The sequence below is a fragment of the Acipenser ruthenus genome, chromosome 19, assembly GCF_902713425.1.
Source record: "Acipenser ruthenus chromosome 19, fAciRut3.2 maternal haplotype, whole genome shotgun sequence".
NCBI classification, from domain to species: domain Eukaryota; kingdom Metazoa; phylum Chordata; class Actinopteri; order Acipenseriformes; family Acipenseridae; genus Acipenser; species Acipenser ruthenus.
The window spans coordinates 9719979-9746440 of record NC_081207.1 but is presented as its reverse complement, the minus strand read 5'-3'; the positions used below and the strand labels follow the sequence as shown (position 1 = coordinate 9746440).

Below are 26462 nucleotides of genomic sequence, written 5' to 3'. Positions count from 1 at the left end.
ACTTGGGTATAATAGGTCTGTTTGCAACCTTGCTTTCAGAGTGCCTTGTGCTCATGGTCACCTGGAGAGTATAATTGTCCCCACCCCTGATAAATGTGATTAATACTAAACAGAGTGTGATAATAAGCAAAGTGACATTATTATTAGGAGCTAGACCCCATTGACTCCCATTCTGGGAAGGACATTTCATTGTGGTGATAATAGGCAGAGGGTGACATTAGCAGAGGTGATTTTATGCAGGTTACGCTGAAAAATGAGCAATTGAAGGCTATGTCTTGGAAACCACTTGCCTGATTTTGTATGATCCTGTACATGGGCATTTCTTACTTAAGGTGATGTACTTTTTCATGTAACTGACACCTGTATAAGTGATCCTTTGCAGGGGGAACATATCAAGGTTGTTGAAATGCTGTGCCTTTGTTTGTTTTGTATACTGAAACATATTTTTTTCATATCCTAGTTCCATGACATTGAATCTGCTTTGCGCAGCCATTACAAAGTGAAAGACAGCCGAGAACTGGGGTATGGATCATTAGCAACTCTGGTGAACATAGTCCAGCGACAGAACAAACTGCACGATGACAACCCCAGCAATCAAACAAGCCTGGTGCATTACGAGACTGCACTGCTCATCAAAGATTCAAGGTCAGACTCCTTTTTACTGCGCTACTGTTTTTCAGTGTATATGACTTACTAAATTGCTTGAACTGACAATAAATAACAATGCGGTTTTATAAAATAACATGATACAGAAAAATTGAGATAATGATTTTGACAAATACTAACCTCCTGAGAATCATTAAATTCACTATGAAAAGAGATGAAAGTATTGTAGCTAACAAAATAATTGCGTAAATCTTCACAGGTCTCGTATGTGTATATTAAGGAACACATGTTATAGAAGACTTGTAGTTTCATTTAAAAAAATTATATCTGGTACAGCTTAGAGACGTTTACATATTATTTATTTTTTTTAAATACCCATTCAAACAGCGCGAAATTGCGCAATCTATGCCGGTATAAAACCATCATAATCCTTTCACACAGCCAAAGGTATCATGTGAGTACAACTTTTAGACCGATACAATATATTTAAAAGAAAGAGATCTTCAGAGAGCGAAAATACAGTGGATGCAGGTATTTGCTATATATAAAGGATGCTTATGTGAACGTTCAACTTGGGTAATGGAACACCAACATGGTGATAAAAATATTTTTTTTCCCACTCACTTTTTTTTTTTTTTTTTTTTTTGAGTACCTGGCTGAACAACTGCGTCCGGTATACAGTCACTTTGGTATAGGCAATTCACACAGACAAAAATGCCGCATCACTGCTGGTTCTGAGCCGTCATAACTCGTCTGTGTGAAACGAGTATAGGTTAAATAAATATCTGTTTGCAAGCCATGCTTTCCAGGAAGTCTGTTACTTCTTCACATCCTTGGTTATTTCACCCCAGCAGTGTCTTCTGGGTCAAAGCATGTTACTGGCTGAAAGCATGTCAGTCAACCGGGGAAGCAGCTAATTGGTTATTGACAGGAACGAGGCCAGTGAAGGAGTGAGAACAATATCACCTTCCAGATGAAAGACAGTTAAAAGTTTAACCTAGAGTAGTACCAGATATCCTATTTTTAAATGAAAATGTTGCATGGTGGAGGAAATGTATGGAACTATTTTGTTAAATAAATGTTTAAATGTTAGCTAAAGAAAAAAGTTATAAGAATAATTTCTGCCTTTTAGCCAGTAGTAAAGTGCTAGTTCAAATATATGGTGACTCTCATATTTTGGAAGTTCTAAATACATAAAGTGGGGATTTATAGTTTTATTTATAGGCAAGACTAGAATGAGATTTTTTTTTTTTATTAAATAGTTCAAAAATACAATATGTGAAGCAGTTAAACAGTTCTAAAGCTAATATGATTACACATAAACGAAAGCCAGCTGCCCCCCTATTGATATTGGAACTGAGAAACCGTATCATGTACTCAGAAGTTGATGTTGTTGTAATGAAAGTTTACAGGTTGTAGTTCTGCCGAAGGCATTGATTTGATCAATATAAACCCTGCTGGGATTAGCCACAGCTAGATTGTTTGAAAGCGTTTTTATTGGAAACCACCCTGGATTGCTTCAACCACAGCTGTGGCTTGTCCTGGCGGGGTATAAATTGATCAAATCAAACCCATAGGTACCATAAATCCTCATTGGAGTGCTTAGATATCCTGAAACATGAAAACCTGCCTATAATTTCACACTTGCTCAAAAGAATTTACTTACATACATACATACAGTACATACATACAAGGACTTGGAAGGTGACATTGAGAGAAGCTGTACCATTCAGTCGTGAATGCTTCTGTCACTTAACTGTTTGCAACCACAGCTGTCTCTCTTATGGACCACATTCCTTTTATTTTGCCATTGCTGATACACTGCAGTGAACAGTCTTGGAGCATTTTACCAACATGATTATCCTCACTACTGTGGCACCTGTTCAATGTGCAACCACACATGTGATCTTTCTCCATTTCTGGTAGACTGTTTGCAATTGTGCTGTTCATACAGCGATATAGGGCTGCAGGAATCACATGTCACATGATCAGCCTCATTTGCACTTCTAATTTAGGGTGATGCCAAATCGAGTAGATGAGTCCAAGGCAGTGTACTTGCATACGTACACAAATGCATTCCTTTTTAGTATATGGGCATGTGTTACACTGAAAATCTTGTCAACATGTTGTTGTGTATGAATGAACCCTATCCCTTGCTGTTATTCAGGCACAGCTTGGCTGCGACTAATGATGCAGTGGGTCTCCTTGGAGACGTGAGCAGAGACACAGCCCTGGCCTGTTTACTGAACACCCCCCTGCTGGAGGACCTGGCAGACTGGTCTCAGTGGGAGCTGGTGTTCGAACCCCAGCATGGAGACCTGAAGGATTTTATCGAGAGGAACTTTGGCAGAAAAGTGACCAGGCTCGGGGATGAAAGTGAGAAGTTGTTTTAATAAACTCCCAATGCCAATACTGTAGTTTTGTTTGTATACAAGGACACCATAATATTTAATTTTAAAACTTAGTTGATATTACACAGAGATGCCAACTGCTGTGGTTTGGCTGTAGCAACTAGGGTTTTGAGGCTCTACTATGGGCTACGATAAAAAAAAAAGTACGGTTTTGTATTAGACTCGCACCAATGCAATGAGACGTAAGCTTCCATCTAAAGCGATGGGGGAAGAGTTTCCGCGTAAAAATTAGGAGTCCCTTCAGATAGGAGGAGGGAGGCAAGCGGGGCGGGTGTGCCATTTTGAAGTTCACTGTGAACTTAATTTTTTTGGCTTTTGGGGTGTGTTCTCATCTGAGTCGTGCACTGTGATTGGCTAGGTCTTTTCAGAAGCAGATTTTGTTTTGAAATACCGAGGATTTGCTTAATGGCGGCCGTTATAGTTTGTTGTGCGATGTTTCAATAAATCTGTGTACAAAAATGGCAACATAAATGGCAAGTCTAAAAAAAAAAAATAAAAAAGACACAACTCAACATCCAGACGTACAAGGAAGAATATACACAGAAGTATTTCTTCATTAAGCAAAGTAAGATGTCGTAGCATCATGCCTACTGTGAGTATTGCAGGTGTGATTTGAGCATGAAGCACGGCAGAATAAACGACATTGATGACCAAATGAAAACCCTGGAGCACGGAACAAATACATGGGCAGTTCAAGGTAATAGATCCTTGGACTGTTTAAAAAAAAAAAAAAAACAGATCGCACAAATGTTGTGCTTAAAGCGGAGACTCTTTACAAACTTTATTTTAGAGCACAGCTTACCAATTGTAGGTCCACTTGTGAAAGCGACGTTAACTGACAGTAAAATTGCCTCCAAGTATAGCTGTGCGAGGACCAAAATGACAGCAATCATTGAAACTTTAGCATTTATTTCAGCTACTGAACAGGCCTCGGTTTTGAAAAGTACTTTTTTTACCCTTGCAACAGACGGCAGCAATGACACTGAGACTCAGTTGCACCCACTTGTAATACGCTACTTCAGTGAAGAAATTGGCAAACTTGTAATGCAGCTGCTTGCTTTGCCATCTCGCGAGGATGTATCAGCAACTGGAGAAAATATCTTTAAGACTGAATACAATATTACAATCATTTGGAATACCATGGAAAAATTGCGTTGCATTTGGAGCAGATAATGAACCTGTGATGCTGGGTGCACATAAAGCTGCCTTTGTGAAAATGGAGGACAGATCTGTCCATGTTCTGGGTTGTCCCTGTCATTTAATTCACATTGCGGCACAGTTGGCTGCAAACAGATCGCCAGCACGAATCGATGAGCTCCTTATAGACATACAGTGCCGAGAAAAAGTTTGTGAACCCCAATGATAATTATGGAAATTCCATAGTTTTACCATGAATAGCCTTCTTGAATCAAACCCAGTATTTTCTTAAATATCCAATAGGGTTTATATTAACCAATTCCATGTCTTTTGAAACAATATGATGTATGAATTAGACAAACAATGAGTAATTAAGATTCAGGGTATGTGAAAAAGTAAGTGAACTCCTGGTAGATCTTCATGGGTGAGTTTGGGAGGCCCCATCCTATATAAAGATCAGAAACTTTGTGAGTTTGGCCTTCACCATACAGGTGTGTGGAAACACGTCATGCCACGATCAAAAGAAATATCTGAGTACCTCAGAAAAACAGTTATTGATGCTCATCAGTCTAGAAAGGGTTACAAAACCATTTCTGAGGATTTGGGGCTCCACCAATCTACTGTCAGACAGACAGTCTACAAATGGAGAAAGTTCAAGACTACAGTCGCTCTACCCAGGAGCGGTCGTGCTACCAAAATCTCTCCAAGAACAAACCGGAAAATCATCAAGGAAGTCACAAAGAACCCCAGAGTAACATCCAAGGATCTGCAGGCCACTCTCACCTTGGCTAATGTGAGTGTTCATGACTCAACTATCAGAAAAAGAATGGTGTTCATGGAAGGATATCCAGGAGGAAACCACTGCTCTCTAAAAAGAACATTGCTGCCTGTCTGAAGTTCGCAAAGAGCACATAGATGATCCACAAGACTCCTGGAACAATGTTCTCTGAACAGACGAGTCAAAGGTAGAACTTTTTGGCCTCAATGAGAAACGTTATGTTTGGCGAAAACCAAACACTACGTTCGAACAGAAGATTCCCACCCGTCAAGCATGGTGGTGGGAATGTGATGGTTTGGGACTGCTTTGCTTCCTCAGGACCTGGGCGGCTTGCCATCATTGACCCAACCATGAATTCTGCATTGTATCAGAAGATTCTAGAGGAGAATGTCAGGCCTTCCATCCGTGAGCTGAAGCTGAACCGAAAATGGGTCATGCAGCAATACAATGATCCTAAACATACAAGCAGATCTACAAAAGAATGGCTGCAGAAGAAGAAATTCCGCATTTTAGAATGGCGTAGTCAAAATCCGGACCTAAACCCCATCGAAATGTTGTGGCAGGACCTGAAGCGAGCTGTCCATGCAAGGAAGCCCTCAAATGTCACCGAGTTGAAGCAGTTCTGTAAGGAGGAATGGGCCAAAATTCCTCAAAACTGATGTGAGAGACTGACCAACAGTTACAGGAAACGCTTAGTTGAAGTCATTGCTGCTCAAGGGGGTGCCACTAGTTACTGAATCTAAAGGTTCACATACTTTTTCACACATGGATATTGAATGTTGAATCATTTGTGGATAAATAAATGTTAAAAAAGAATCATGTTTTTGTGTCAATTGTTTAATCTGGTTATCTTTATCTAGTAACAGGACTTAGATTAAGATCTAATAATATGTTAGGTTTGAAATATGTGAACTATGTGAAATATGTGAAAATCCTAAGGGGTTTGCAGACTTTTTCTCGGCACTGTATGTGGCAAATGGCACAAGCAGTTGAAATGAAACAGTGCCAGGACTTGTGTGGCACTGAAGCAAGGAAGATCCTGAAACATGTGAACACCAGGTGTGTGCTTAAGAATAACTTTATATATAAAAGATATATGAAAATTGTATTATTTATATGAAAATTATTATTATAAACACTAGTAATAATGCATTTTTAAAGCTAGTTGTATAATGACGGTTGTCTCATATAAAAAAAAAGGCTATACAACACTGTCCTTGTCGGTTTCATACATGTATATTTAGAAATCATTGTGAACGCAGTCGTATTTTGTTGATTTAGGCAACAACTTATCAAACCATATTAATCAACCACTTTAAAAAAAATCTGCAGCTCAACTACTACACACCCGATTGTATTTTGGTACTAATGTCGACTTCCCTATTGTTCGGTAAATTATTGTAGGTGGCTCAGTCTAGGCAAGTGTATTGATGGATTGCAGCAGTGTGCCTGCACTAGTGGAGTTCTGCAAAGTAAACAAAGGTATATACGATCCTTTCATTATATATTTATTTTAAAACAGTGTTTTTTAGTATGGTGGTCATTAATGAACGGTCAATATATTTGTTCTGCATTCAGAACAATATCAGGTCCCAGCATGGTAGTTCATAAAGCCAAGTCTAGTTAGATGCCAGCTAAGACTAAAAAGCAACCATGCAAGCCATTCTCCACAGTAGCAGAAACTATAAACTAAAGTAAAGTTCACACAGAGTTCTGCCCAAATTTGTGCACAGTAGGGTTGGCAGTGCTCCGGGTTTGCTGGCTCTTGCCGGCTGCTTTTACCTGGCTCCGGCACCACACAAACCTGTGCGTGACTATCACAGTATCATATTTAAAATTTTAATGTTGTTCGTTTGTGTTTCTCAGTAAAAGAGACGAGTGTGAATCTGGTTTTAATGTTTTATGTTTTTTTATTTCTTTTTTTACAAATCTTTTGGCTAATATTCAGTAAAATCAACAGTATCATCGACATTGACCCTTTTTTGTCCCTTTAACTAAAAACAACTTTTAGGTTTCAAACTTTGGTCTAACTTTGCATCTCACCCTGTTTAAGAGCTGAAAATAATGTAAAAGCCTTGATTAGCAAATCATCAGTTCAATTAAGGGTTCAATAAAGTAACTAAGAGCTCAGCTAAAAAAACAAAACAAAACACAGGGGTACTCCAGGACCAAAACCATGGGTTGAAACCCCATGCCCTGTATTATACATTTTCTTTTTTTTAACAGGTTTTGTTGAGTTTTGCCCCTTTTTTATTTTGCGTTATGCCAAGGAAATTCCTGCAAAATCTAATTTATTTTGAGTCCCGGCTCAAAGATAAATTTCAATTCAGAAATATTATTTGTTCAACATTTGTGGAGCCTTGTTCTTCGGTCAGTAAGTAAATCCCCTGCTTTGGAGAACAGTCTTTCACTTTTACTGATGTTGCAGGCACACAAAAGAAACGATGTGACAGTTGTGCTAACAAAGGCAAGGAATCTTTGCAATTCCTCCAGTAATCCAAAGGGCTTCAACTCATTGTCTAATGCAGATCCTGCAAAGTCATCATCATCTTCTGTGCTACTGTCAGAAAGCTGGTAGATGCTGTTTTCTTTTCTTATGTTCTTCTTATGAATCTATTCAGTCTTGAGCAAAGAAGACTACGTGGCGATCTGATTCAAACATTCAAAATCCTAAAAGGTATAGACAATGTCGACCCAGGGGACTTTTTTGACCTGAAAAAAGAAACAAGGACCAGGGGTCACAAATGGAGATTAGATAAAGGGGCATTCAAAACAGAAAATAGGAGGCACTTTTTTACACAGAGAATTGTGAGGGTCTGGAACCAACTCCCCAGTAATGTTGTTGAAGCTGACACCCTGGGATGCTTCAAGAAGCTGCTTGATGAGATTCTGGGATCAATAAGCTATTAACAACCAAACAAGCAAGATGGCTGAAAGGCCTCCTCTCGTTTGTAAACTTTTTTATGTTCTTCTTATGTTCTTACTGCCACATGGATGTGCTCCCTTGGCTGGAACTGGATCCCTTTCAGGAGGTTTACATGCAACAAACAAACCTTTTATAATAGCTTCTTTTTGCTGACTGTTGAAGAGACGGCTTTTAGAACCACGGATCCAGGAATGTTAACATCAGAAAATGAAGGTCATTCTCTAAGCTTGATAACCTTGTTGAGATCTGACTCAAAAGGTAGTCATTCATCTTCGATCGAGGTTAAGACTTCATTTCAATCTTGCCAAGTGCTCTGAATTCCAACCACTGTGGGCACAATGAGAGACGCTGTAGGATACTTTGCCCCAGAAAAAGTTGTGGTTGCTTCCTGAAATGGCTTCGGCATCTCACTCTCTTCTTCCAGAAGCATCTTATCCTCAGCAGCAATGTTTAGTGCTGGTCTCTTCAATTTCAAGGCTGCAATTTTTAACTGCTTTGCTTGTTGGGTCACCTTTTCAGTCATTGGCAAGCTTGAGTTCCGTCTTGTAATGCAGTCTCTCAGAGTCTTCACTGGTTCAGATCCGGTCTCAGCCAGGCACACCTTTGAATAGGCATTCCAAGCACTAGGTGACCTTTTAAAATGTGTGGCTATGGATCAACATCGTTCAGTCACTGCAGATATTTCCTCTAGTAACACTTGCTTTCCTTGCCTGGGAAAAATAATCTGGTGCAATGTATGAGCTAAACAAGGGTGTCGTTTCAACTTAAGAAGTTGGCAGGCACGTACAACATTGGCACCACTGTCAGTAACAGTTCATACATACGACTTGCTTTAAATCATAGGAGTCGAAAACATTTTGCACTGAGAAGGCAATGTTCTCAGTATCAGCAGGAATGCAGCCAATGTATTTTGCAATCAAATTCCACTTCTGGTCAACAAAGCATTTTTGTTATTAAATTAATAACGTTCTAGGCCCTGTGCATATTTTTATATGTGAATTGATATCTGATACCTTGTATAACTTATAAACTAAGATTGTATCTCAACCTATAGTTTGTTTATCACTAAGCAAAACATATTTCTAAAAAACAAAGTGCTCTTTAAGGAAATCAAGCGAGACAAGTAATAATTCTGTTCTTACCGGAACGCTGGCGATTCGACAGTGTGAAATGGTTGAAGATCAAGAGCAATCCACTCCAGTATAACATTGTCAACATTTTTTTGTTTTTCTGATGTGATTTTGGCATTCAAAAAAAATATTTTAGCTGAGGTTGCTGTTTTTTCTTTGTTTCTTGCTCCTGAAGTATTTTGCTGTAAACACTTGAGTGATGTCTTTCCAGGTGCCTTTTCTGGTTGAATGTTTTCTCATCAAGCTTCTAGTGGCACAACTTGCACTACATTTTACCCTGTTGTACATATTGAAAACAACTGGCAACATCTTTATAATATTCCTCAGATGTCTTCCTGCGGCTCAGCCATGTTGGTATTGGAGAGTGCTGAAATGGTACTGATGCTGTCATAAACAAGTAAGGTGATCACTAGAGCCTGGGATCAAGCAAAGGTTAGATGACGTTATATTGGATTGGCTATATCTGGTAGAGGGGAATGTGTGCAGATATAAATTAGAGGGGAAGGACCAGTAGCATAGGCACCAAGAATTATTATTGTTTTTTTAAATAGTATTTGAGTGTATCTTTGTGTATTTGTGTATATTTCAGTATTTAAGTTATCAGGTAAAAATTTATTAGCGAAAGTGAAATATATATATTTCAGAGGGTGTTTACTAGATCTAGAATAGGTGAGATTTTCTTTTATCAAGCAGAAAAAGGTCAATTACATAAGCGAATATTGTATTTACTTTTTTTGTATTGTATTTACTTGGATGCTAACATCCAATCAATCGATTTGATTAATACGAACATTCAACATCCTTACCAGGGATTAAGGCCCATATTGACCAATCAGGTTTCTTGAAATCCCCTATCCATATTGTAATATAATTTAAAAGCACTCGCTGGCAAAACCAACAGTCATCGTCTATGACCAGTAGTAGAAGTAGTAGTAGAAGTAGAATCTATTAAAGCTCAGTTGCATTTTTAACCTTGAAATATATTTTCTTCCAGAGTAAATCTAGAACAAGTTTAAAATATGTAAGTGAATTGAGGTGTCATTTAGGCTACTGTGCTGCTTGTCAGAGAAAGTAGTACAATTAAAACTGTAGCTGCATGAATTCAAAAGCTAGTAAGTAAAGTAATGCATCTTTTTCAAACCGAAAGGATTTCCCATGCAATGAGGTTTATTTTTTTGTTTTTGTGAAAGCCAGCTTTTCCAACAACTTAAATATGTTCTATTTACACTGTATTGCCCTTGTGTATTATACCAGTATAAATAGAACATTAAAGTATTTCTGAAATTACATTTCGGGAGTTTGTGTGCATTCTACTGTATGTAGTTATTTATTGTATTAATTAAAATGTTTAAACATAATATGTCAAGAAGGTTTATTATATAAAACGTCAAAAGGTAGGAGAAAGCTCCGCTTCGGCTCTGGAGCACAGCTCAGAAAATGGGACAGCTCGGCTCCGGCTCAGGGCCTCGGAGCTTCAGCTTCTGTACACGGCCAACCCTAGTGTACAGAAGCTGAAACTCTTGTCTGTGGAAAAGAATGCTATGAAGCTGTGTACAGTAAGTCTGTAGTGCTGAAGTGCAAGACTGCCACTTACACTAAGTTACATATGTGAATAAGCCATTACATTGATCTGATGTCACTGGATGTGTACTTAGTCTTGTTCTAAACATTTTGTATCCTACCTTTTGCATAATAAGCTTTAATGGTAAAAAGCTATTATGTTTCTTGGCTCAAATTGAATGCCTTTTTTGCTTAGTTTCAAGATTGGTGAATGGGCAGGACTTCAGAATATAGGCCTATATTTTAGTTCAACTTTAAGTTACAGTATCAGAGGTATGATTTTGTGTTATATGCATGTATAAACATGTTATGCTGAATCTCGTTCAAATATTTTTGTTTTTAATTTGAAAAGCAAAGTCATTTGAGCCAGATTAATTGGAAAGAGGCAAGTTTTACTGGGACAAAGACCATAAAAGTATGATTTTAATAAGACTTTTGTTTTATTACAGTTAAATAATTAGCTCAGAATTACATTTCTATCTAAGCATAATTCATTGTTTGATTTTGATTGATTTTCTCCTTAAGAGTGTGTGAAACTGATAATTTGGAAGGGACTGTCACCGAGGGGGCAGAGCTAGGGGTTGGGGTTTGCTAGTGTTTTTTCGATGCTTTGCTCGGCAGGTGCTAGCTAGGTTTTCCATTTTCAAATCTTGGCATCTCTGTATTACATAAGCAAGACTTTATTCTCAGTTTTTACAGCTGTAGATCAGCATTTGTCAATTTTCACCCTAAATTTGGCCTGCTCATGCATGTGAAAATACAGAATCCATCAAATTACATTCAGTAGATAAATGTAAGTAAATAAATAAAAACAAAATTGTTCTAGTGTAGTATTGGTCTGTCTGCTTAGCACACTTTATTATAATATTAGATCTGTATAACACTCATTGTAACCTCTAAATCGGTGCCGTTACAATGCAAAAAGCGAGAAATACTTTCGATTTGCTGTTAAAATGAATGTTTGCTTGTTCCCAAGGCACGGCTGTTCTTGCTGACCTGGTTGCTCTGGAGGTGAAGCCGGGGGTGTTGCTCCGAGTCACGACCCATACCAGTGCAGAGCTGTTTGCTGAAGCAGCTATGGCCTTGGACCCAGTTGGCACTGCAGGGCATTTGGTTTCTCTGGTAATTGCCGATGGCATAGCCAATGCTCCTCTTGCTCTTTTGGCCAATCTCATGGAAACATCCCTTGCAGCTGCTGGAGGCCAGGAAGGTAGGTTAGACACGCATGTCAGAATTACTGCACACACATTCAGGTTCACTACGTTACCCTTCAAGAGGTTAATGAACGCAGTCAACATTGCAAACATGTCGGTCATAAGGAGCGATTAGTACTGGGAAGATGAATCAAGCATGAAGCTTCTGCCAGTCTGGGTTCTTGTAAAGGAAATAAATTAAAGAAACTGCATTCCTTCATGATGAAGTACATCACTGGAGAGTACAAAAGGCATTTATCTTTCATTAATCGCTATACAAAATACTATTAAAAATAAAATACACATTTACCAAACCATGTGTGTCTTTCATATAGGAAAATCTATCAGTTTTTTCAGTAACTGAATGATTCATTTAATTGTTCCTTACTGCTGCTCATTGTGAAGCAGTACAGGCATAAATCAGTTCATTTTCTTTAAACAGACCTTTTCGATTCCCAGTTTTACAATGCGACTTCATTTGTTTAGCTCCTTAAGAAGAAATCAGTAGCTAATTAAATGTACCTGCAAATCTTAGCTGCTTTACTTCAGGGATTTCTTTAGTAGACTTGGTGTATCATTGATTGCACTAATGAGTCACTCATTGAAATACACAGGCCTTACCAAGTACTTAAGGATGCTGTGCAGTTTTTCATTGACAGTAACACGTTCAGCTTTTTCCTTGGATATTCAAAGTGTTAAAAAACACAGTGCAATTTTTACGAGACGCATTACATTACATTTGCTGTGTCCTCTGCTGTATTGCAGTGTTATATTTTGAAACCTATTGCTGACTTAAATCAACTGGGGATATATTTCTCAACATTTACTCACCAGGTGAAACAGAATTTCTCTCTAAACAGCAGTGTATCCAGATCATGCTCCCTCCTGCAACAATGCATGTTTTCTGTTCCCACAACACACCACTCATTTCATTCAGAGCACAAGCATTGTTGCAGGAGGGAGCATGCTCTGGATATGCTGCAATGGTTAGAAAAAAAAAATCATTCTCCTGGCACATGTTCCAGAGTAAATGTTGAAAAAAGGAATTCCCAAGTTGATTTACCTGATGCGTGAATAACAAATATCAAAACAGTAAGGATTCTTTTCTGCAATATGGACAACACGGGATACATCAAAGGTAAAGTAATGCGTTTCTTATAAACACTTCAGGAGGTTCTGTAACACTTTAATGCATGTAGGAACTGTTAAATCTACACTTGCATCTTGTGGACAGGCTGTGATTCTCTCTTTCTTATCAACAGAATTTTCACCGATAAAGGAAGAAGCATCACTGAACATATCTGCGAAGTTCATACTTGACTGTCTCATCAGAATACCAACAAGACTTTGCAAATCCCTTCTGCAGCAGGTAATCTTTCAGTTCCTGGTACAGGCCTCTGAAGCCCGAACAAGATACAGTACTTCATTTTGTAAGGGAAGAAATTACTAATTTAAAGAAGACAGTTTTAGCAATTTGCAGTTCAAAGACTTTCATTGACAGAGCAAGTTGAATAGCCTCTAGCTACAGTTTGCCATCTTGTATCTACTCACAGTGATCTTGTGGAAACAGAGGGAGGCTACTGAAAGAAATGTTGGCTTAATGACAATATTGGCTCTAGAACAGTCCCAGTACTTGGTGTTAGAAGAGTGACTGTACTGTTGTAGGTGTCTTCTAATTTGAGAAGTATCTGGAGTCGCAGTAGTATTTCTTCTTTTTTTTTTCTCTTGGTGTATTGAATTTAGTGCTTGTTAAAGTTAAACAAGACTCCTGTTAATCCAGTCTGTGTCCTCTATGAGCCAGGTTGAGACCACCAAACTCATTTAACATGTAACCTGAACCCAGAGGTTAAGAAATTAGCTTTGGGTTGAAAAGCCTGCTCACATCCCCCTAGATTTCATGTCCTCTTTGGAAACCAATTGTTAAATTACAGTGGATCTTTCCTTCCGAAACATCACAGTAATAATAATACCAGGCAAATAGGTTTTCAGAGAACAAAAACCGAAGTAGGCCATGAGTACGTGGGTAAAGCTCAGTGGAGGCTAAGGACCCCAGGGGGTTTGTCAGATGGTTTTGGAGGAGGGGCCTTACCAAAAACAGAAGCATTCTCTCCAGAATGACACCAGAAAAAGCAATGTGCACCAGATTGAACAAGAAGAACTCAGCTGTTAAGGGCTTGAGGTTATTATATATTTCTACCTTGAATTCCAGTCTGTCATACACTTACTGTATAACTCCACGCTAACATTATGTACCATTATACTAGACATATTTATCAACATACTTAAGTTCATGGGAGGCCATGAGTCCATTAATAGAAAAGTAGTATTGAAAACTGCTTTTATATATCTGTAAATATTTGGTCTATTTTTTTCAGGTCTTCCTTGATCCCTTTTCCAGAGTGGTTGGACAGGCAAACTCCAAGATTGTCCTTTTACAGGTGGCCAAGACCTGCACCCGATACCAAAACCGGCTACACCAGTTGGCTATCCTGCAGGGCGTGACTGAGTGGGTGAAAGACTTTCACATGAAGCTCAGCCCACCAAAGCTTCCTGTTGTGAAATCTAAGGTTTCCAAGGTTAGCATTGCTGGGTATTTATAAAAAGCGATGTGAAAAAGTTTCTTTAGGGTTTTAAATTATAGATTGCTTAATAACTACGCAGCAGCCTCACTAAAATACATCTATCTAACAGAACATGGAAGGGGGATTTCACAGAAAGCCCAACATATAAGTATCCAACAAATATATAATAAAGTAAATTAACTAAAATCGGACAAAGAAGTAAGAAATGTACTTTTTTATTTAAAAAAAAGGGATTCTGTAAAAGAAAATGCACATATTTTCCTGAAAATTAAATTGCAACGTAAGTATATGTATTAAAAAAAATTAACAAAAGTCATCCTTACAAAAGTTAACTAAAAGCATATCAAAGTGTAATAAAGTACAGTGAAAGCATGGTAAAGTATAGATAAACATTATAAAGCCCAGAGAGTCATGGTAAAACTGCACATATATGGTGCTACATTTTATAAGGACAGTATAGCTACAATGTAGTTAATGTATACACACAATGCTGTGCTTCTTATTCCTCAATTGGCCTTATACCCTTCCTCCTCACAGCCCAGGCCTCAGGATGCAGTCTCGGAGAGCAGCAGGTCTTCAGTGGTGGCCCTCAGTGAAGACGAGGAGTTTGGTGTTGAGTCTTCGGAATCCGAGTCCGAGGCAGAGTCTGACAGTGATGCTCCACTACCAAGCTCAGGTAAAGGAAACTTGTTTCAGTGCTGCTGCTGCTGTGGAATAAGTATTACCTTGGCAGGTGGAGGCACCACAGGAGGAGCAACAACATTCTAGCACTAACTTGCTGATGCAATGTAGGTTACTGGGTTAACTAGTTAAATGGGAGGTTTTGTATACTATTGAAACCTAGGCTTTCACCATTAAAGGCATGAAAAGTGAATGGAGACACCCCAGTGTCCCAGTTTTTGACTATTACGTCTTTCCTTATATCATAGTAAAAGCATAGCAAAGTGCGATAAAGCATACTGTAGTGAAGGCATGGGTAAGCATTGTAAAGTTTATTGTAGTATGGTAAAGCATATTAAAAAAAAAACATGGGAAACTAAGGTAAATGCACAGTTAATCATAGGAAAAACTGTAAAATGACAAATGCAAATGTACACTGATAAACTCTTACAAGGGTAGTGGCCCTCCTTTTGAATTCCAGATGAAGATGAGGATGAGAAGTTCTTGTTAGCAAGCGAGTCAAAAGAGCCGTCCAGTGAGCAGGGATCTGAGAGCTTTGATCCCAGCTCTGTAGAAGGGGACCTGGCAGACGTGGACAGTGGTGGAATCAGCGAGCCCAAACTCAGTGATATTGAAGGAAAAGAGAAAGAGTGCAGAGCTGTCATTGAGGATATCAGGTCAGTTTCTCATTTTCATTTGTAAATTCAATTTTTCATTGATTTGAATGGCAGTGGTATTCAGATCTGTCACTGTTTAGATCAGCAGTGGCCAATACACGAAACACTGCAATCCATTTTGGTGGATCTCAACAGGCTCCGTGATCCACCAGTAAGCTATGACCAACAATTATTAGCGGGATTTGATATAATAGTGTCCAATACGTAAGATAGCAATAAAAAAACAAAACAACCACAACAACAAAAACGTAACAAATGCACAATCAAAGGATTTTTAATATTAAGAATAGGTAGTTATAAAACAGAAACTTACCAGCATTTTTCATCTCAGTCTTGAAAGCAGGTGTAGGCAGGGCTCTACACTAACTTTTTCTAGGCACATGTGTGCCTAAGTTAAAAAATGTAGGCGCACAATGAAAAATTTAGGGGAACACAAAAAAAAATACAATTTTGCTCAAATTTGTTTTTGGATAGCTACAAATCTTTTTTCCTTCTTTTCTTACATAACACTTGTGCAGTTCAATACTTTTGCATCAATAAAATTATAATGGACAACTTTTTTTCCTAACTTAAATGATTTTTCACTGCCTGGTAGCATCTTCTTCAGAATGTGCTACTTGCCTATTTATGGTAGCGAGGTGGTCTGGCTGACGTGTCTGGATGTATGCCTCTCCGTCCATTGAGTGCCATTTTGAAGCACTGTGTTTTAATATATTTTCACATTTGAAGTTCTGGCTCCCTGTTAAAAATGCAGTCTAAGCCAGGGAAATTATTTTAGTCACTGCTGGTTGAACTTGCATGTTATTTTGCTACTTTCAACTGTGAACATGCTGTAACTACCATAACCCTTCTTGAAGTTCCCTGTTCGCTTTCATCTTCTGACATACCTTCATTGCTCATTTCTTGTAAAGACTCCGACATATCTGAATTTTGTTCATCATGGTTTTCTTTTGAAACCTCCCCATTCACATGAAAATAATTTGTTATTTTCCTCATCTTGGTTTGACAAGTTTTCAAACTGTCTGGAAACGATAAATCAGTGAAATTGGCGGGGTATGGGATTTGTAGTTTTTAATGTGTGATTAACAGCGGGCAATGGACTCCAGTAGACTACATTCCCAGAGTACATTGAGCTATGAGAGTTTAGATCTGACTGTGTTTTTTTTGGGTTTTTTTATATACTTTCAGCTGATTTATTTTTATTTTTTTATAGTCAACCTTTAGGAATTTCTAGTCGCACTCATGCGCCTAAATTAAAAAGTACGTTTGCATAAACACAAGTTCCACGTATTGGCCACCACTGGTTTCTTTCTGGCCGCATGGGATTTGGGTCAGAGCTTTTGGAAAAAAAAAAACAAATAAGACAAGTAAATATAACCCTTACAAATGTATACAAATACATTCTAGAAATCAATCCTTACATTATCATTTGCTGAAAGTTGACCATGCAGTTTGAGCTGACCATATTCTCCAGCCCCTGCAGTCCTGTTTAAAATCTGTATTTGATTGCTGCATAAAAGTGGTTTCTCTTATTTCTGATGGTAAAAATGAATATATAAACAAAGACTATCACAGAAGGTTGAACAAATTGGCATTTTAACACAGCAGCATCTTGGCATTGAAGAAGTGGATGCAGTTCAATGCAGTGGTGCTAATTTCTGTTCCAATCAAAATCCCATTACATATAAAAAATGGAGTAAACATTATCTTTTTTTTTTTTTTTTAGAAAAAGCGAATTTGGTTTTGGGGTTCTCTTGAATGAAGAAGGGAAAAAACTGATGGAGGTTCATCAGAATCGACTTGGCAGGAGTCTGGAGAGGCTGTCCACTGAGCTGTATAGCAAAGACACACACTTTGTGCTGGAGCTCATTCAGGTACATGAATTTGTTTATGTTGTATTTATTTGAATTTTAGTGCTTATGGAAGGTGTTTGGCAGGGCTTATCCTTGAGGTCCTATATTTATCCTAACTGTTGGTCTGTCTGGGCACCCATTAGTTTCCTGGTGACTTCTTGTTAGCTAGCCTTTTACACTTTCCTGCCTTTCATTAGCTTTGCTATTACATAATTTGTATTAGTGATTGCACTATTGAGATGTACCTGTGCTGGTCCTGGCAGCCATAAAAACGACTAAACAAGGGAACGAGTAAAAGCACAACTAAAGATTTGTCATCTGTTATCTTAAATGTTGTGCGCCAAGTGCTTTGCACAGCAGATAATGTACTTGAACCTTCAGAATAAAGATGACTGAAGTTGTGTCTTTACCTCCTCAAATATAATTCAAAGAATTTTTAGAATACTTCTTGTTATCTCCTTACTGCTCAGGATCCATGTATGTTGATATGGGTTCATAATTTATCATCCTACTACAGGGGTATTCAAGACATTTTTTGTGATTGCAGAATTTTCCAAAAAAAACAAAGAAATGAAAGTTCTCAAGGGCCGGCGTAATGTTAGAAAATTCATCCCTCAATAAAATGCATCCCGTGGTCATGTGAGAATGCACAATACCTGTTTTAGTAGTCCATGCCTCTTATTAGTAGTCTCCACCTCACTCTTTCGTCCCGTCTATTTATGGGGCTTTAGTTTTTCTGTTTTGGCTCATTTCGTGTAAAACGGGTTACCAGGCAAAAAAATAATAATAATTTGCTGACTCTTGTTAGTCAGTGTTCTATGAGTACTTGAGAAAAACATAACTGACGACTTGAATATTTTTTTATGACATAAAATAATCAAGTTTCTGTCAAAATGAAAACTACTTCAACTTTCGCTAAACAGGAAATGGCGTTGATATTTGCCAGTGTATACTTGCCGTTTTAAATGCAAATTCCAATTCTAATAGCACATTTACTGTAGGAATTGTTTTGTGAAAATACTAACACCAAACTAATGCATATTATAAAATCTGAATCTTACATTTGCAGCAGTACAATTTACAAAAAATAGATGACTTGGAAACAATTTACTGCAGCCCCCAATATACTCAGTATTTTTTAACGTTTTATATCTGACTGCCATTAAAACTATATAAACCCATGTTTGACTGTTAAACACAAAACAGTGTGTTTTAAACAGACTTTTTTTTTTTTAAAGAAAATTAAGAGCGTATCTTAAGTGGGAAAAGGAAGTAGCTGGGCAAGAAAATAAACCTTGATTACGTGCAACCAGAAGGCGCGTGTCTGAAACTGCCTGCAGTCGCCTAGGCAATATATTCAAATACAACCGACAGATAGAGAATGAAAAAAAAAAAATAGATGAATTTTTTTTCTCATTAAATGAGGTCAGATTTTATGAGATTGTATATTTGTAACATAATCACTTTCCAGGTGTGTTTCACAGCTGCAAGAAAACCAAAGCACTCCATAACTTGTCTCTCATCCCTTTAGACATACTTCCAACCTCGGGCCACTGCAAGTCATTAAAAGGGCTGTGTCTGGCCCACGGGCCGAGTACTGAGTATTATGCCCATCTATATATATTTGATTAGTCCTTGTCTGATTCTTAATGCTAGGCTCCAGCCTATATCTGTTTTTCCAAGATAACTCAGTATTGCATGAATGTCTGGTGTCTGTGAATATCATCAGTTATTGTCACTTTTGTAACGCACGATTCAGCGTATTGCTCTTGTACTTTGCACACCAAGTTTGTAACTTTACAATAGGAAATGTACTGTACATGTTAACTATAGGACTATAATTTGGGCGTTAAAAAACAGATCAAGAAAGAGATCTGGTGTGCGTTTGTCTTAAAGGTAACGAAAGGTTCTAATATTCTTTCTAAATTACAAGGTAACCTTACAATTGTGTACATTATTACCACACAAAATTACATTTTTAAAAGTGTGGGCTGTTTCAAGCGTGTATCTTTTACTGAACATCGTTCTCTCTGGTGTGTATAAACAAGTAATGCTCGAGTCTCTCTGCTTTGTGTTTAGAACGCTGATGATAACTGTTATCCCTCGGATGGCAGTGTGCACCCCAGCTTGGTTTTTGTGGTCGAGAGAGATTGTGTCACCATTCTGAACAACGAGTGTGGATTTGAAGAAAAAAATATCCGAGCTATCTGTGATGTTGGAAGAAGCACTAAGGGGAAGCACACATATGGTTACATAGGTAAGATACCAAGCCAAGGACCAATTAGATTGTCGTATTGAATTAGGTCCACCTAGTAGGTGCAAATGCTAAGAAGGGACATCCCTTCTGTTCCTTTGATAACGTTGCAATCTTACAAAAGTTATTGAACACCCTGCAGTGTTTACAAGAAACACATTACTTTACCTTTGCCATGTCCTGCATTGTTTGTATCACAGCAAAACAAATTGTTGACTCTTGACATTTTGTCATGGATCATAAATCAAGTGGGCAATACATTTCTCTACATGCACTCTGGCGTGTTCACCAGGAGAAAAAAAAAAAATCTTCTAAGCATTGCAGTGTATCCAGAACATACTCCCTCCTGCAACAGTGGAGGTTTTCGCTTCCCACAATATGCCCCTCATTTCAATTATTATTATTATTATTATTATTATTTATTTCTTAGCAGACGCCCTTATCCAGGGCGACTTACAATCGTCAATCAGAGCACCAGAATTGTTGCAGGAGGGAGCATGAACTGGATACACTGCAATGTTTAGAAAAGAAATTCTCTTTCGTCTGGCAAAAGAGTAAAAGCTGGAAGAAAAGTATGCCTCGGTTGATTTACCCATTATGTGTAAATCAAAATATCAAAACAATCAGGATTATATTGAAAAGCATATTGGTTTGATATGGACCACACAGGATACAGCAAAAGTAAAGTTTTAAGTTTCTTGTAAACATTGCAGGGGCTTTTGTAACAATTTAAGGTGCCTCTGAGTTTAGATTATAAGAAACCCAGCATTATAAGAAACACACGCATTTGTGGAAATGTCTGCTTAGTTTCTTCAAAGTTAAAGCTTTTTATGAATAGACAGTAGGTGTTATTTAGGCTTTACCTTTGCTATTGTAAACATGATTTATTTTTCCTCACAGGTCAGAAGGGCATCGGGTTCAAATCCGTTTTTAAAGTCACTGACTTACCTGAGATTCATTCCAATGGTTTCCACATCTGCTTTGACAAGAACAGCGGCCCCATGGGATACATCCTGCCTCACTGGCTTGAGAACGAGAGGCCCCTGGAATTGGACGGCACCGAACTGCAATCAAGCAGGTAATGTGTTTGAATTGAAGCTGCTGTTCGCTTAGTGTTAATGTGCCTGTGTGCTGCTGCTGTGTTTTCTCATCCTGCCTTTTGTATTGCTTTTCAGGCAGGGTGTTTGCGTTGTGACTTTAATATTTTGTTAGGATTAGGGACTATAACAGCACGGTGCCCCTAAAAAAGGGAAATGGTAGAAAACTGCGACTTTATCTGTTTTTGGATTCTTCCTGTTCCTTTGCTTTGTTTTTTTTTTTTTTTTTTAATTATTGTTTAATGTTTAATATTTTTATGGTTCATAACCACAGGTTAAAATGTGTATGTATCCTAATGAAATTCTATATTTTGTTTATAATACATAGCTGTTAAATACTATATTTTGTTATTAGCCACTTAGTTTATCTTCCCAATACAGATAACTTGATTGAAAATAGAATATAGACGTTTTGGGGTCTGTTATAAATACCTTTAACTGTATTCTAAAACATTCAATATTCCAACATTGTATGAATGTGTTATGACACTTTCAGTACTGTATAAGACAATTAAACAATGTAATTTACTATGGAAAGTATGGAAATGTTTAATTACAGATTCAAATAAATCAGTTTCTGTTTCATCTTTTTCCAAACAGCTGGACAACAAAAATCATTCTTCCGCTGCGATCAGAGAGCCACCAGACACGAAACCTGTTTCACGATGTCCACCCTTCCCTGCTCCTGTTTCTTCACCGGCTGCGCTCCATTTCCATTGTCAATCAGGTAAACCATTGAAAACCAAACCTTGCCACTGTGACTCGGGCACAGGTCTGCAAAGTCTTGTGTGAAATTAGTTTCCCTGGTCTTTGTCTCATTCCACATGGAAAGTGTGTTCAAATCTCAAAAATGGCATTTCAATTACAATATAATATTCTCAAGCATGCAAACCGGTGAAGCAAAGGGGTTTGTTTTATTGATACGCAGCTCAAATTAAAATGTATTTGGTATTGTATTTTACTCAAAGAACTCAAAGTTGTTTGAAAACAACTAGTGGTACTCGTGAATCCATATCTTCTATAGTATCTACGACCTTTAGAAAGGTGTCCCAACCCCCAGAGGAAAAAAAATATGAAAAACATAGTAATAAATGAATGAAACGTACACATTTCATTCATATTATTATTATCAGCATGAAGTTTTAACATCTACTCTCGTGTAATGGAAATCATGAAGATCTGGATACGTCCAGTGACTGCTGTGAATAGTGCAGCTGGCAACAAGGGAAAGACCTTGTGACAGCCTGGAGAGACAGCTGACAGGAGGAAAGAGACCCCATTGGGGCTGGTAAGGGTTAGCTACCCTTGTCGGCAGTATCCAGCTCTGTGTTTACAGGATGCTGGAGACACCCGCCCAAGGCTTCTAAGAAATTAAAGAGAAAAATACCCCTAGAGTCTGCGAGAGCGGGGGCGGAAGATGACTCAACGTTGGACAACACGGTTAACGACTTAGGAACGGAAACGGATATGAGTATGGAGAGTACTTCACAAAAGACTAGTTCAAGATCTGCAGTTAACAAAGACATGGAACTCCAGGTTTGTGTCTGCGGCTGGAGCAAGGCGACAACGGTCAGGGGTTTGAAGATTCATCAAGGGAGAATGAAATGCTTGAGGGAGAAGGGACAAGGGCCTCGCATTGATCAGTACTTCTTACGAAGTCAGTCAAGTCAGTCGAATGAAATCCAGCGACAGGAAGCAAACCACAGTTCGCAGGATATCAGCACCCCTGTCATAGATGTGAGGAGGACTTGCATGGACACAGTTAGTGATGAACCTAATGATCCTTGTGAACCCGGTCAGACAAACCAGCATAAGAGAGAAAAGAACCTCAACGGGCACAAGCCTGGAGTTAAATGGCCAAGAGCTTGTGAGAAAACTGCATGGGACACAGTAAACACAGATCTCTGCGTTGCATTGGAAAGATTAAGTGGAACAGTTGAAAAGAAGCTGGATAAATTTGGGGACATCATCTACGCATATGGAAGTGAGAGGTTTGGAGTTGAAAAAAGGAAGGAAAAAGTACAAACTATTCCTGGAAAGTCTAGACGGCAGCAAGAGATTGAACGCTTAGTTAGAGAAAGGAGACAGCTGAGGAACCAATGGAGAAGAGCAGAACAAAGTCAGAAGGAGGGACTCAATCTCTTACAAAGGGTCATAAAAGATAAGCTTGCAACATTGCGCAGAGCTGAGCGCCTACGGAAACGCTACAAAAAGAAGGAGCGTGCGAGAGCTAACTTTTATAAAGACCCATTCAAATTTGTAAAGAAGTTATTCACCAGTGAGAAGAATGGCACACTAAAAGCATCTAAGGTTGAGCTGGAGAGATATTTGGAGGAAACACATACAGATTCAAAAAGGCAGGAGCCTATGTCAATTCCGTCAGACATCCCACCTATCAATCCACCAGAATACCAAATGGAGGACTGTGCACCTAAGTGGAAAGAAATAGAGCAAGCTGTGAAAAAAGCAAGGGCTTCATCATCTCCAGGGCCTAATGGAGTTCCGTACAGAGTGTACAAGAGTGCTTCAGGAGTTCTACGAATTCTGTGGAAATTGATGAAAGTGGCATGGGAAAAACAGGTTGTACCAAGAGCATGGCGCCGAGCAGGTGGAGTCTTTATACCTAAAGAAAGAGATTCTACAAGCATCAGTCAGTTTCGTCCCATTTCCCTATTAAACGTAGAAGGCAAGATTTTCTTCAGCATTATTGCTCAGAGATTGTCAGCTTACCTATTAAAGAACTGCTTCATTGACACTTCAATACAAAAAGCGGGCATTCCAGGTTTCCCAGGTTGCTTAGAACACATCAATGTGATCTGGCAACAAATTCAATCAGCTAAAAAGGAGAGGAAGGAGCTCCATGTGACATTCCTGGATTTGGCTAATGCATATGGTTCAGTGCCACATGAACTACTTTGGGCAGCATTTGATTTTTTCAGTGTACCGATGACAATAACAAATTTAGTGAAAGCCTATTTTGGAGATTTGCAATTCAGTTTTTCAACTTCAGAATTCAGCACTACATGGCAATGCCTAGAGGTTGGAATAATGGCAGGATGCACCATTTCTCCACTGGCTTTTACCATGGCAATGGAAGTAATCATTAGGGCATCAAAATGGGTAGTAGGAGGAGAGCGCTTGGCTTCTGGAATGCGACTACCACCAATTCGAGCATACATGGATGACATGACAACCATGACTACAACAGTAGCCTGCACTAATCGATTATTGGGCAAATTAACCAATAACATTGAATGGGCACGAATGCAATTCAAGCCCACTAAATCAAGGAGCATCTCTATAATTAAAGGCAAAGTAGTAGATAAAACATTCTTCATTAATGGTGAGGCAATACCAACAGTGTCTGAGAAGCCAGTGAAGAGTCTTGGGAGATGGTACGACGGGGATCTAAAGGACACAGTTCGTGTGGGAGAAGTTAGACAACAAGCAGTGGAAGGGTTGAAGAGCATAGACAGCTGCGCTCTACCAGGTAAACTAAAACTCTGGTGCTTTCAGTTTGGTCTACTGCCGAGGTTGCTGTGGCCACTGACTGTGTACGAGGTTTCTTTGACAACAGTAGAGAAGCTGGAAGCTTTAATCAGTTCATACATCAGGAAATGGTTGGGAGTTCCACGCTGCCTCAGCAGAGTGGGACTTTATGGTAAAGGAATACTGCAGCTACCAGTCTCTGCTCTAACCGAGGAGTTTAAGTGCGCCAAGGTCAGACTGGAAATGACTTTAGTAGAGTCACGTGATAAATGCGTAAGGGAGGCAGCACCTGTGTTGAAAACTGGAAGAAAGTGGGCAGCAAAGAAAGCTGTGGAAGATGCAAAGGCTGCCCTTCGAATTGGTGATATCATGGGGCAAGTTCAGCATGGAAGAGGGGGTCTTGGTTTCAGTTCAACTCCTCCTACATGGCACAAGGCGGCCCCAGCTCAAAGGAGGAAGCTGGTAGTCAACGAGGTGCAAAAGCAGGAGGAGAGGATGAGGTGTATAAAGGCCATTTCCCAGGCCAAGCAGGGAGAATGGATGAGATGGGAGAGTGTGGAACAACGCAAGATTGGCTGGAAAGACCTATGGTCAATGGAACAGAGCAGGATCAGTTTCCTCATCAGGTCAACATATGATGTTCTCCCATCACCACAGAACCTAAACCTCTGGGTAGGAGAGGATCCCTCATGTCCTTTGTGTTCATCACCTGCAACATTAAGGCACATTTTGACAGGATGTAAGGTGGCTCTTAGCCAAGGACGGTTTACTTGGCGCCATGACCAGGTGCTGCGATGTTTGGCCTTAGCATTGGAAGACAAGCGTAACATGACCAATAAGTTGTCACCTGTTCCATCAAAACATTACACACAAAAGACAACATTCCTCCGCCCAGGAGAGCAACCACCAAGAAAAGGTGTTAAAACCAATTCTCGCCCAGGACAACTGGAAGCTGCTAGAGACTGGAAAATGCTAGCAGATGTTGGTCAACGGCTTATTTTTCCACCTGAGATTGCCACCACTAACCTTCGACCAGATATTGTCTTGTGGTCTGGATCAGCACGCCTTGTTCACCTGGTAGAGTTAACAGTGCCATGGGAGGATGCTGTAGATGAGGCATATGAGAGGAAGAAACTGCGGTATGCTCAACTAGCCACTGAAGCGGAACAGCGAGGATGGAGAGTTCGGGTTTACCCAGTGGAAGTGGGTTGTCGAGGATTTGTGGCACACTCTACAACCCGGTTTCTCAGAGACGTCGGATTCAGTGGCCAAGAGTTGCGTCGCACAGTGAAGAACTTATCTGAAGCAGCAGAAAGGAGCAGCAACTGGCTGTGGTTGAGACGGAAAGATTCTGGCTGGGGACAGGTAAGTAAGCTGGGCTGAGTTGAGTGGGGGACGGAGGGGGGTGATGCTGGGACGCCAGAATCACCGTCGAGCCCTCTTGAGGTGTCGTGGGCTAGTCGACGAAACACTGAGGATGGAAGGTGCCCACTTGAAAACCCCAGAGATGTACCCTACTTAGCTCAATCCAGACGGTTGTCATGCTGATGCGCTGGGGAGGCCGCACTTTGGTTGATCCCCGGAGCCAGCATCGCAGCCGTTGTGTGTGCTGATGCGCCAGGGAGGCAAAATAAGCTGATCCCTGGAGCCAGCATTACACTTCAGCCATTAACACCAGACAGAAGGATATCTACATCATCATATGGAAGGAAACGCAAATGGATGGAGACACATATGGATCACATTAGTTTACTGTAAAGCTACGTCTTAGTTGGTGCTTATCTTGGCGAGAGCCGAGTTCAAATCAGCATGAAGTTTTAACATCTACTCTCGTGTAATGGAAATCATTATTATTATTATTATTATTATTATTATTATTAAATTAAATTTGAAAGCACCAAGTTGTCTATGTTGGTTTACAGAGAGGCAAAGGAAATGCTGATTGTTTTTTTTTAACAGATTGATAACCGGTTCTTATCGATTACCCGGAAAGATTTGAGCAATAATGTGCTGGAGGTTCATCACACAGACGGAGTGGAGCGCTGGTTGGTAGTGAAGAGAAGTCTGTCAACAAAAAAGGCAAGTAACAAGTTATTTTAAGCATGAGGA

General features: G+C 39.2%; 1 protein-coding gene across 4 annotated transcripts in view; it reads left to right on the top strand.

Annotated features, from left to right (window-relative positions):
- The window catches only part of LOC117424580 (uncharacterized), a 92490-nt gene that overhangs the window by 23464 nt on the left and 42564 nt on the right, over nt 1–26462 (top strand). For all 4 annotated transcript variants that reach the window (XM_058992464.1, XM_034041057.3, XM_034928400.2 and 1 more), the window contains 12 exons: nt 461–645; nt 2774–2982; nt 11525–11758; nt 13004–13110; nt 14117–14317; nt 14861–14999; nt 15465–15660; nt 17387–17534; nt 19593–19770; nt 20668–20845; nt 21465–21591; nt 26313–26432. In XM_058992464.1, coding sequence (XP_058848447.1) covers nt 461–645; nt 2774–2982; nt 11525–11758; nt 13004–13110; nt 14117–14317; nt 14861–14999; nt 15465–15660; nt 17387–17534; nt 19593–19770; nt 20668–20845; nt 21465–21591; nt 26313–26432 — 2022 coding nt within the window. The remainder of the gene's footprint in view (nt 1–460; nt 646–2773; nt 2983–11524; nt 11759–13003; nt 13111–14116; nt 14318–14860; nt 15000–15464; nt 15661–17386; nt 17535–19592; nt 19771–20667; nt 20846–21464; nt 21592–26312; nt 26433–26462) is intronic.